Here is a 12,860-nt window from a genome sequence, read left to right as displayed (position 1 = left end):
TGGAGTTGTACTGAAAATGTGCTGCATCCTTTTACAGGCAGCTAAGACATCATTGCAGGCACTGAAAAACTGAAGGCCAATGGTAACGTTCTGTTTTTCTGGGACTATACATAAAATAGGTTATGGTTGGCTAGGAGGTCAAATTAACGCTTCTGCTGTAGCTGTGATGACAAGGGTGTGGAAGGATGCCATCTCTGTGTATGCGGAATTGCAAAAGTCACTAGTGTAGGATGTCATTATACGGGTAAAGGTGTATTCTGTACTTGCATGGCTGCTTTCCTTCTCTGGGGAAGCTTTATGTCAATGCAAAGCACGTTTTTGTGGAGCTTATGTTCATTCTGGGAGTGCTTTGCTGGTCTAGTGCGCAAAGATTTCTGAGTTGAAGTGCTCATAGTGTGGATGTAGCTTAACAGACTCTATTCTAATAGACTCAAAGGATCTTTTTTGCTTGGACTTGATAGGAAAGATTTTTAATTTTTCAATTTTTATTTTTTTTCTTTACTGTTGTTGCTTTTCCTAATTGTGGAGCTGTACTGCAGTAAGCAGAATGATGACTCACAGCATAGTAATTGATAAAACATGGCCTGATAACAAGGCTGAAATAAGTGGAACAGTAAAGGACAACACAATTATCATGAGGATTTCCACAAGCTCAGAATGGACATGACTGTGTATGAAGCCTGGACTTGTTTGCTACACCCAAAGGAACTGAAAACTGAAAATTTGTCAGTTGGATGGAGAGAAACACTTGCTCTAGGGTCAAGCAAAGGTACTTTCAGAGGCACAGCATCACTTCTGTCTATTCCTAAAACAGATAAGGTAAAACCGAGGATAAGTGAAATGAAAATGTACTATGAAATGTACAGTCAGACTTTTTGATCATGTTTTCCAATTCTGCTGTTTTCACCCACAGTTAAGTGCATCATCTCTCCCTACAGAGTGATCAGAAGAGGAAAAAATGCTTTGTAAGTGGGAAAGCAGTATTGTAAAATCATTTAAAAGCCAACCAAAACATGAAGGTGTAATAAAAGGCAGTAAGATAATCTTCTGAAATTTTGGCAATTCCTGTTTAGGGCCTCCTTATGTTTAACACTACTGTTGAAAACATTGTGGTGGTTGGTATTCAGCTTGCTATTAGCTGTAGTCCTTTTTTATGTTGTGAAGGTAAACTCTGTAAAGAGAAGGTGAAAAGATGTTTCATGGTTACAGAAGAGAGGGTTTCCGTTTGTTAAGTGAGGGAAAGGATGCAGAGGGCACTTACGGGAGATTTGTGAGATGGAGTCAGGGCATAAGTGAGGGTTAATGATACAGTAGCTTAAAATTATTTGGGACGGGTTGTTAATGTGTTAATAATTTATAGTGAAAATGATCTTTGTTCTGTTGTGGAGGCAGTAGAGAGTTCTGAATAAGGGTTGGTAAAAGAAGATTGCCCAACCAAAGTGTCTGAAGCTCTGTAAGTCTTAGGCAACAATTGCTTGCATCAAGCCCAGGCTCATTTAACGTGAAAAAAGAGAAGCAGGAAAGAACACCAAGAACCTCAGTAGGCTGTGAAGAGAGTCCTGGAAATATTCTGTGAGGGAAACCTTAGAGGTGGGGGATATCATATGGGGATATTGAAAAAGGGCTGAGACGAAACGACGCTTTCAAGATAACATAGTAACCTGAGGAGCTCTGGGGTATGTGAAGTTATAGAAGTCTGATTAGTCACAGTTTCTGAAATACTGTACACAAATTCATATGAACTGTCCCATCTCCAGGATCAATAGCAAGTAATGCGTTCTGAATGTCCATGTTAGTGGTATTAGTCAATTTGTTAGGGCTGTTCTTTTTAGTAGGAACGAAGTGGGTAGGTCGTATTTGTGTCATATTCACTCTAGTCTGTGGAGAACCACAAATGATCCTACGATCCTACCAGCTGGCTTACTGTGGAATGGCTTGTGTTTGTCAAAACGGAGTGAGTGAAGCCGGGAGCAGGGTGAGGCTGGTTGGTTGCTCTTCAGCAAGAGGAGACCGTTGCCCCTTCCCAACAGAGCTGTGTTGGAGCAAAACTTTAGCGCCTTACAAACAAGCCATGTTGTTTGGCTTAGTTAGTTTAAAGACAAATAAGGACTCTGATTTTTTGTACATTTGTTTCTAAATGTATTCTCTTTATATTATGTGAAGCATTTGCTTTCATTGTTTCAACCTCCCAAGGTTTTGCTTGGAATCCTACAAAAAATGTTCCAAGAATAACCAATTTAAAAATAAGATGATCTTCCAACTCGGTATCTTCCACTTATGCTTTATTTGCTTAGTCCATCACTTGTCTCTGTCAGTACAGAACAATGTACTGAAAAAGTTTTTAGGCGCTTTCTACTCTTGAACTTCCTGTGCTCTCCATCCATCAGTGCTTCCGTTTCTCTTTCTCCTCAATGTACTGTGATTCTGAATAACTACTTTTATTTTTTATTTTTTAGATCTTTTATTTATTTTATTTCTATTATTATTTTAAAAAATAAATGCTTATTAAAGTATAAATTTTATTGTTTATTTTATTCTTTATTTTATTCCTCTTTGTGATTACTGTTTTTTAGCTGGCCGAATGTTTCCTTCTCCTAAATATGTGATCGGCAGTAATTTTTTTTTTCCTTGTTAGAACTTGTTAGCAGAGTGACCACGTGGAATTTAGACTTCTGTTTCTCTCTCCTCCTAGTTGTTTTCCTGTAGATGGTCATTTTGTGCTTCGTACCTGGTGTTTAATGGGATCTGAATGTTCATTTCCCTTCGTCAGTTTTCAAAATTACAATCGTAACATCTGCATGTGAAGTATGATCACAGAAGTGAAAATACTATGCCTTTACTTGTGCTCATCCTTCTGCAAAGACAGCGTTGCCTTTTCAAAAGACTAGTTGTGGAGAATTAGCATATATATCAAGGTTATAAATGCAATAAAGAAAACATCAAAAAAGAAACTGTCTCATACATCTTCTGTGCAATCTCTTTAGTGAACACCTGCTTTCCTTATTTTTATGTCTTGTGTGAACCTCACCATTAATCTGAAAGAAACACGCATTTCTTTCAGAAACATGCCCTTAAAAAAAACAACTAATCAAAATAACAGTACCTTATTAAATTGAGTTATTACCAGAGATGACTTTAACCTAATTTGTTTGTTTGTGATCTTGATTTAAGATTGATTTGTGCCCATCTAAGTAAATGTATGAAAAACCCTGTAACAGAAAAATTATATGATTGCAATTTCTTTGAACAGGTACTTTGTGCTGGACTTTGAGACGGGGATTCTGCAGTATTTTGTGAATGAACAAAGTAAAAACCAGAAGCCTCGAGGAACCTTGTCTTTAGCTGGAGCTATAATATCACCCAGTGACGAAGTGCCGCACATGCTGGTGGTCTACTCTGCTAACGGAGAGATATTTAAGTTGAGAGGTACAGTGCTGCTTAAAGTACCACCTGAGTTGTTCTCCCTTTCTTGCTTGTGTCTCTTCTCTCATTTCTCTCTTAATTCGCTGTACTGTCAGAAAGTAGGGGCTTTATGGCTGTATTGTTCCATACTACACTATAGAACACAATGAAACAGTAATCTGAAATTAAGTATGTGTGAATTTCCAACATATAGGCTTTCAGGGCTGGGAGATACCTCAAGATACATTCTATAAAAGCTGTTAGAGTGCCATGTTGATTGTACAGTGTATCTACTTTGTTTCTGAAGGAAGGAGGAGCTGTTTTCATTGCTGTCCACATCATAGCATTTCAGTTCTAACATTGTTCTCCTGTGCCACCATGCTGCTGATAAAGTGCAGCGATGAATCTGCTGATGGGTTGGAGAAGGGAAGATGTCAGTGGAAAGCTGTTAAGATACTCTGTTCTTGGAATAATTTAACATACTTTTAATATAAAAGTTTACCTTCCTTTGTTCCCAAATACTACAAAGACTATAGGGTATGTAAAAGTTACTTCTGAAGAAAAAAATATATAAAAAAATGATTCTAAAGTATTTTCAGTATGGTTGATTGATGTAGATACATTCATATTAAACTAGCTCATAGACAAATTAAAAAAAAAAAAAGGTGGTGTGTAATACAGTGTTACAAAAGATCAAAATGACATTAGTTTTATTCTGACCAGTTTCAATTGGCTAAGCAGGACTCCCTGTGGTAGAGCTATAGAAGTGTGAATGAAGAGGTGTTATCATTTTATATGCAGAACCAAAACACAGAAGTAAACAAGGAGACCGTCTGTAAATACGTTTTGGAATTTGTACAGTTAGAAATCATGAACACTTGCGCTTTGTTGTCATGCTTTTCCACCCACTTGAGATTGTCAAACACTTACAATTTACTGTTTTTAATTTAGTCAGATATATGAAGTTGATTAAATTCAATAAATAGTTTTTATGATGAGTCAATAACCATCAAGATATTTAATAGCAGAGAAAGTAGAAGAAAATACTGAAATTATCCACTTCTGTACTGATATTTTTAATTAGGACTACTATATTAGTGTTTTTGTTTTGTCCTTTTAAAAAAAGACTCTCCTGAGTATATTTATTAAAATTATAAAGGAGCCACCTGATACAGAGTGCAGAAAATTTTATCAATGCTTTTTAAACTTGTTTTTCAAATATTGTTTGGGGGATGTGTTTTTCATTCTTGTACCTTTCAGTGGCATGTGAATGACATACAGGTTTAAAGAGAGATTTAGTTGAACTCTGTTAGAAAAGAAGGACTGAAGTATCTGGGGAACTGGTAGCTTGTCTGGTAGCTGATTGACAGCCTGAGTGTAGAGGTTTCACAGATCTAAATGCATTAAAAAAAAAGTATCAGTTCACTTGTGATTCCCTGCATTCTCTTGGTTTTGTTCTAGCTGCTGATGCAAAGGAGAAACAATACTGGATCACTCAGCTTCGATCCTGTGCCAAACATCACAAGGAAGGTAATTCTAAGGTAAATAATTAAGAGGGAGAAGTAAGTACTATGTTTGAGGTGGTGTAGGTGTAGAACAGCATAATCTGGGTGATAGAGTGGCTGCCATACTTTGTGAGTTCATGGTTCGAGATTTGTGAATAAAAGCAGCAAGTTGTAATTCCTTGTTAGCTAGAACAGACTTCTTTAAGTCAATTGAGTTTTCCTAATAAATAAACATTGTCCAATTCATGGGAAATTTATGAAGTTCATTAGGTGACTATGTAGTCAATAGGTGGTTATTGAAAGGTTGGGTCAGCCATTCAGTAATAAATACCTGTGTAGTGCCCTGATTAGTATTTAAAGTGCTAACTGATATTAGTTTTATTTAATTTTGTAAGATTTAATGGCTCTTACTATAGAAACTTCAGGTAGGTATTAGCAATGGTCAGTTTTACAATATTTTTACCAAATCTGAAAGAGGCCATCTCTTTACAAGTGATGTCTGAATTTTTGTCATCAAAGCAGACAAGTATTTTGGACAAGTACTTTAAAAATAGCAGAATGATGAGTGGAGGGTGTTCCCTGCCTCCAAGTAGAAATGACATGAATCTGTTTAAATTAGAATGCGCTTTGAAGGTGGAAGGGATTACGAAACACATTGGGGAACAAGTCATTATTGTATTTATTTTGTGTGTTCTTTTAGCATTAATACTAAATAACACTTAAAAAAAAAAACAAAAAACAACAACCATCCTGTTCTCATTTTCAGTCTTTTTAAACACTTCTAATGACATCTTTACAATAATGAAGAAAGACAAATTGTTTGCTATATAAATAAAGAAATAAATGCATATAACTGCAGGTGGAAAGGACTTCTGCCTGCTCAGCCCCCAAGATGTTGAGAATATTGATTATATGTTAACTGAACAACTGGATGGTATTTTTAAGAGACCAACATTCACTGAAGTGTTTGAAGTAAAATAAAAGCTTTTTCTTCTTCTTTTTGAGTGATGATGACTTGTCAGGAAGCAATTCTGGTTACATAAAAGCCTTTTCTGAAGAGAATAAATAACGTCAATGTTTCAGTAGTCTCTTTCCATTCTTATGCTGGACAGTTAAATATTGTTTTTATATAACTGTGGCCCAGTACTATTCACAATGTATTTTGTTCATATATACAGTATGTAATGCCATCATGTTCCCTAATAACAATATCCTACAATAGTTTTCGTAATCTATTTGCAAAACTTGTGTTCCTTTACTGAAGTTCTTCTGAACTCCTGCAGGTGTAAGCAGCCATGTAGTGAAATCTAAAACTGACTTTTATCCCCTTCTTGTATAGTTATATGTTGTGTTTTTATTTCACAGATCAGTTTTTATAGTACGCTAATAACATTGGCATTCTGTAAATAGAAATGCTGTAATGTTTATACTTCAAATAAACTTGTTTGGGATTTCTTTGTATGCTTATATTTGAGTCAAATAAAGCAAAATACTATTCAGGAAGAGTTTTCAAGAAAAAAGTTTTTGCCATTGCTGTTTTTTCATTTCTTGCATGGCAATGTTACTGTATGACTTGCAGTCTTTAAAACTTTTGTTGGGGACTGGAATGGTAGAGGACATTAAGCAGAGTAGTGAAAAAAAACAAAGCTGTATGAAAATGTTGCTTGCATACTAATGTCTAAATATGGTCCAAAGGTGAGCTATACAACTGACAAGCATATATAAGACAAGCTAAGCCTGTCACTTTATTTTAATTAAATTTTACATCTTAATGATAAAAAAAAAAGTAGTAAAAGGATAATATTCTTTGGCAAATAATGCCCATACTGTAGGATAGTTTTAATGTTCTCAGTATTCCCATACAAATTTCATTTTGCTTAATTACAGAATGCTCAGCCTCCACAGAGTGCCAAATCACACTGTACTGGAAGAAGTCATCTGTGCCTGGATAGGATTGCTGTTTTGTGTTTGTGTGTGTGTTTTTAAGACTATGTTAAGTCAATTTGATTGTCTAAGTCTTAATTAAAAGTGTTAGTCAAATTGGAATTCAGAGAGAAAATGAATTCAAGAAGTAGTAGCCCTATACGTGATTTTTCCAGTAACTTTCAAGAATAATTTTATATCCATAAATTTTTCAAAAGCTCACTTATTTTTCTGTTTCATATCCCTTCTTCTTCACTGTTTTATGATGGTGGCTGTAAAACCACTTCTAAATACAGAGAGAGAGCTTTTTATACCAGCTCTTAATTTCAGCATATGTATCAGTTGCTGGATTGGCATATAACCCTTGTATTTCTCAGCATGTATCAGGAACATAGTAGGGAACAGAAACCTTTATCTTGTGACGTAGCTTGTGTCTTGAATTGTGGTGAGATGGAAACTTTCAGCTTAGGTTTGTGCTAGAATAAAGAGGTAGATGATTCCTTGTTCCAGCTTCTGGCTCTGAGCTGGCCAGTGAGCTGCTAAAAGTGGATGGTGTGATTTCACGTTTCACTTCAACCCATCTGCTGATTCCCTGCAGCTATACAAGGCAGTCCAATTCCCTTCCTTCTGCTGCCACCTTTGGTGCAGGCTATGTTGTGTTTCTGGCTTGTAGTAGCTTGGGCATCAAACAGCAAAAGCCCCATCCTGCTAAAAAGTACTTGGTTCCCCAACTGGCTCATTGAGGAATCAGGTGAGTGTTGATATAAGGGAAGCTGGAGATCTGATTCCGCTTCCAGCAGCGCCACAGGGTAAAGCCCTCCTGGATGGAGAATGGCTAAAATGGATCTGGCCAAAAACTATCTTTACTCTGGTTTAGTTTCAGGCTTCATGTTTAAAACTGATCAACGTGGTGACTGCTTGTCTGTGTGAGGGACTGTCCTGCTCTCTTTCCCCTCAAGCAGTGTTTCTGGTGCCTGTTATAACCATCATCAGACCCTTTGGAGAGGCAGTTTGGTAAGCTAGCTAAAGGAGTAGAAAATTGTGTATATCACAGAATCATTTAGGTTGAAAAAGACCTTTAACATCATCTAGTCCAACCTTTAAGTTAACACTGCCAAGTCCACCATTAAACCACATCACTAAGCTCTATATCTAGATGTTTTTTGAAGGCCTCAAGGGATGATGACTCAACTGCTTCCCTGGGCAGCTTGTTCCAATACTTCACAACCCTTGCAGTGAAGAAGATTTTCCTAATATCCAACCTAAACCTCCCCTGGCACAACTTAAGACCATTTCCTCTTGTCTTATCACTTGCTGCTTGGGAGAAGAGACTGATCCCCACCTTGCTATAGCCTCCTTTAGGGTAATTGTAGAGAGTGATAAGGTCTCATCTGAACGTTCTTTTCTTCAGGCTGAACAACCCCAGCTCCCTCAGCCACTCCTCATAAGACTTGTTCTCTAGACTCTTCACCAGCTTTGTTGCCCTTCTTCGTGCCTGTGTTTCTGTCTCTCTTCTGATTTAACAACCTGAACTCATTGCCATTAGGCTCAAATGGGCCTCAGAGGCAGTGTGGAGAGATGGTGGAGAATGAAGACCACAACTGCAGTAGCATTTTCTCAGTAATTGTGAAACAGCACCTGTAGTAATGCCTGGAAGTTACTTTTCTTAAATCATTGAGGCAGATGAGTACTTTTTCTCCACAGCTGGAAAAATGGCCCTCGTGGATCTTTGGGGACCCCTCTTCAGTTTCTTGAGTTTCTTCTTGCCTTTAGTAATGAATGGCCATGGAGTTGTCTTTCACTTTCCAAATAGATTAGTCACTGAGTTTTTTTAACGTGCACAAGATAACTTTCCAGAAAGCCAGACTAGTGAAAGTTTCAAGCTTTGATTCTTAACATTGAACCTTTTCCCTTTTTTGAGGAAGTTTACTCTTCCTTCCTTTGGTATGCTTTTCCACTTCCTCTATTTCTTTGACCTGTAGAAGCCAAATAAAGTATGATGCTTCTAATTAAAATGTGCTTTGGAAATCCTCACAGTGGTGAGGCTGAGAAGGACGTATTGCTTGGCTGTGGATGTGTGTTTGACACTTTTTTTCCTCTCTTTGGAAGCTGCATGAAGATAGTTGCTCACATCTCTGGTTTCAAAATCTTTCTACGAAAAAAGGGAAAAAAAGTGAAGTCAGTTTAGAGTTGAACATGAATATGCTTAAATGATTCTTGACAAATACAGGACTTTTATGAGCATTTGTAGTCTCTTGCTTAAAAGGAGACAAATGTATCACCTTACCTAAAGATGATAAAGCACACTAATAATCTGTCAGAAAAATTAGTGCTGTAGATGGAGCTTTACACAAATGGGCAAAGCATATCATAAGCTGGTCCCTTTGCAACGCTACAGTTTGGATGTTATGTAGATTCAGTCGTTTGAGCTTTAATATTTCTGAATGATCTGAATGTAAATTAAACAGATCTGTGCATATTTATCTTCAGTATTTGCTTGCTTAGGATGCATTGGAAAAGATGTAGATAGGAATTAAAATACTGAATGGTGGTGTCTCAGTTGTAATTACTTTCTGACAGAGTGTGACTTCTCGTTGCTCTAAAGCTGTACGCAGGGATTGGTGCTGTGCTATATAGATATGCAGAGGAGTAAAGGAATGTCATTTCAGTATTTATTATTCCTGTATAAAACATCTGTGGCACAGTGCCTGTGAAGGAGATGACGATTATCATCCATAAACAGATATGACAAATCACTTCAGAAATTAGTTTATTGATCTCTGGAACATTGCATTTACTTTTGAAAATAAGCAAAACTGTTTGCTTCTGGTAAATGGTGAAAAACACTTCAGCTTCTCTGTGAACAGAAAGAACAGTCTCCAGGGAAAATGTCACGAAACATTAGTATAGTTTGGGCTTCCTGTACTTACAGTTACATTATTTTAATTGTTGGGATTTGGGGTATCCAAATGGAAGCATTCCATATGTCACTTGTTTTTAAAACTTGGGGATGGACAATGAATTAAAATAAAGATCTTAACCCAAGTCTGTGTTAGCTAGGCATATTTTAGGTAGTTTTAGTTCATAAAGCAAGGACAAATTCAAGTTACAAATTACTCTTTTATTGTCTCCTTTATTTTTCTTTTATTGGATTCATTTTATTAGCAGGCAAGCTGTTGGAACTATGGTAAAGTGTAGCCTCAGGAAAGAGCATTTCTAATTCCTCTTGGATGCTTCAGCTTGTGGGCTTCTTGACTCATTATTGGCACCATGAATTACTAATTGTTGAAGAGCTGATGTCTTCCTTTCATTAGTCTTTTCATTATTTTCTTTTTCTATGCGCAAACCAGAAAGCAGAAGGACCAAAGGAAACCAGATATGATAATAGAGGTCCAGATCAGTCATATAAGCAGTGCTAGGGGGAAGAGCAGGAAATTAGGAGTAAAGCTCTGTCTGTTACTGTCATTGCTTTGATTTCCTGGGAGAGTGACTTTGGGAAAATGGCTGTTGTAGTATGGTGTGTAATTAGATTGATTTTAGCTATGGAAAACATCATGTTGGCTTTAATGTTTTTAACAAAAAAAGAGAAAAATTGATTTTTACACAGCTGTGTGTCTAAATGCAGAAGAGATGCCTTCCCTTCCCAGTTTTTAATTTGGAGAAGTTCTGCACAAGAAGAGTCAAGTATTTGGCTGGAGTAGAGGTGTTGACAACGTGTTGTAAAATTTGAAAGTACATAAAGGGCTGAGTATGTCAGTCCAGGAGAGGTCTCTTCTGGAATTGACAGGAAGAATTTGGGAGAAAGAATTAGCTGCCACCCCTACATCCTTGGGATGAACAGGCACAGCTCTGCTGCTGGTCCAGTTGTCTGTGCTGGGTCTGGTGCTTCCAGCACCGAGGAGTGGAGCCCCACTTCAAAAGGCTTTTTGAGTGGTTGTAGAGACCGTCTACTGCAAACATTTGTCCACATTTTGTATGCTACTAGTTTTTGCATCTCCAAGTGCTTCCCCCTTACTAGCGTTAATTCCTTGCAGTTTTGTGTCATTTCAGTCAGTATTCAGGTTTTGCCCCAGTCTCATTGGTGGGTGAGGGTATGGCAAAGAAGAACGGTTTCATCTACGCTGGAATTTTATATTTATCTTGGGGACTTGCCTAGGGCTAGCTTTATGGGTAGCCAGAGGTCCTAGTGTGGAGTTCATCTTGGTTTTGTATTTTTGGTACATCCTCTAAAGAATAATGCCAAATCAGATGTGAGAGGATTTGTATAGTGGGCTGGTAGAGTTTTATGGCACGCTGCTTGGAAAAACAGGGTTACTAAATGGAACTAAGGTGTAAAAGGACAGAAAACGAAGAGGTGAGGAAAACTTACAGACCTGTAGGAGCCATTCAAACCAATGTATTTGGCTCTGATGTTTGGCACAGGCTGTGGCTGTATGTGCTGATTCTAGATGGCTAATCTTTCTGACTCGGTGTGCTGTATAGGATTGATAACTATCTTGTGGTGAGGAGAGGTCTCTAGGACAGGCTCACTGGCAGAGGTGAGCTCTCTCTAGAGATCCCATAGCACTGTTGTAGGGCAAGGCTTTCAGCTAAACACCAGGCACACCTGGCAGTGTGACATGTTCAGCCCTTGCTGGGTCATGAAATTGTATACGGTTGGAGATTTGGGGTTACCTATGGTTGCTGTAGCAGGACAGCCTTCCTCAGTACCACTTGCTACTGAAACTACAGATGGGCTGGTCTTCCTGATTCTCTCTTCTGTTCCACTGCTTCCCAAACTCCATGCCCTAAATGAATGTCCACTACCAACAGCTGTTTCAAGCTGCCACATGCTTTTACAAAAAGTAACGAAAAGCTGCCATAATGGCACTCTGGTCCCACAGACTGTTCAGTCTGCTTCAGGTCACAGTTTAAGAGTGTGGCTCATGTAGCCCAGTGACTTCGTATGCACTACAACAAATCTTGCAGTAAAAAAAACTAACCTGGATTGAGAGAGTCCTTAAAAATGATGGGCGTACCTGTTTTTTGGAAATGTCTTCGTTACTTATTTGTGATACAAAGATAATTAAAAAAATGCAGCTAGCTGGCAGCTTTGATACTAATGGTGCAGTATCAAATGTATGACTCCCAAAGGTTTAAGTATGGTTTGGTGAAAGGCATATTGTGTTAGGTGACACTGTCAAAGAAAATGGGAGGTGTGAGCTGCAGTCGGGGGGCTCTGGGAGCACTTTGAGTCTGTTGTGATCTGTAGGTGAGCTGCAAGCAGTTCTCTGCAGTTTGAAACAACGTCTTGAAGCAAAGTAGCTTTGAATTGCAAAATAACATAATTGTTACAGATACTAACTTGAAATACATGTATAGGTCAGTTCATGAATGTTTTTCAAAATGTGCAAGTTACATGAGATAACTCTGACAGCTATTTTTTTCTGAAAGCCATTTTTCTCCTAGCATTCCTTCCTGAGTCTGTGTTTAAAGAGAAACAGTGCATGGCTTTTTTCCATAGTTGTTTTATATTACTTTTATTATTCGCAGATCTGTAACTTATTTTTTCCCCCAAAGAAAATCAAAATGTAATAAAACTCAGCTTCTCAGAGCATGTTGTTTTCCTTAACATGAAACTAATGGATAGGCTCACTGTTTTAAATTGCTGCTGTTCTATGTTTTATGATCAGTTTAGCTACATGAAGGTAGCAGTCATGGTTTTTTAATATTGTGATTGCGTGATACTAGAACCTCAGCGATCCTCAGAAGATTTCATTCTAAATATAACTTTTATTAAACTGGAGGATAAGTTTATCTTATGCTGAAAAATGAAATTATTATATTCTTTCTCTGCACCCAAAATTTCATTTAGAAGTATTCTCATGCTAGTCAATTTAGAAAAGAAAAAACAGTAAATATATTCTGCTATCATACTAGGGATAACCTTTTTTCTGTGAAACTTATTTAAAAAGGAAATGGAGTCACATCCAGTTTCCCTCAACCCCTTCTCCCAAATATCTCTTCTGTTATTTTAAACTGTAGTTAAGT

At 37.5% G+C, this 12,860-nt stretch overlaps 1 protein-coding gene across 6 annotated transcripts in view; it reads left to right on the top strand.

The window, feature by feature from the left end:
- OSBPL10 (oxysterol binding protein like 10) overlaps positions 1–12,860 on the top strand; it is a 121,991-nt gene that overhangs the window by 37,984 nt on the left and 71,147 nt on the right. For all 6 annotated transcript variants that reach the window (XM_080583025.1, XM_080583020.1, XM_080583024.1 and 3 more), the window contains exons 2-3: positions 3,251–3,426; positions 4,864–4,943. In XM_080583025.1, coding sequence (XP_080439151.1) covers positions 3,251–3,426; positions 4,864–4,943 — 256 coding nt within the window. The remainder of the gene's footprint in view (positions 1–3,250; positions 3,427–4,863; positions 4,944–12,860) is intronic.

This window comes from Anser brachyrhynchus (genome assembly GCF_964034855.1).
Source record: "Anser brachyrhynchus genome assembly, chromosome: 2".
Classification (NCBI taxonomy): domain Eukaryota; kingdom Metazoa; phylum Chordata; class Aves; order Anseriformes; family Anatidae; genus Anser; species Anser brachyrhynchus.
Note: the sequence above shows the minus strand (reverse complement) of the source record. Positions and strands in the feature narration are given on the sequence as shown.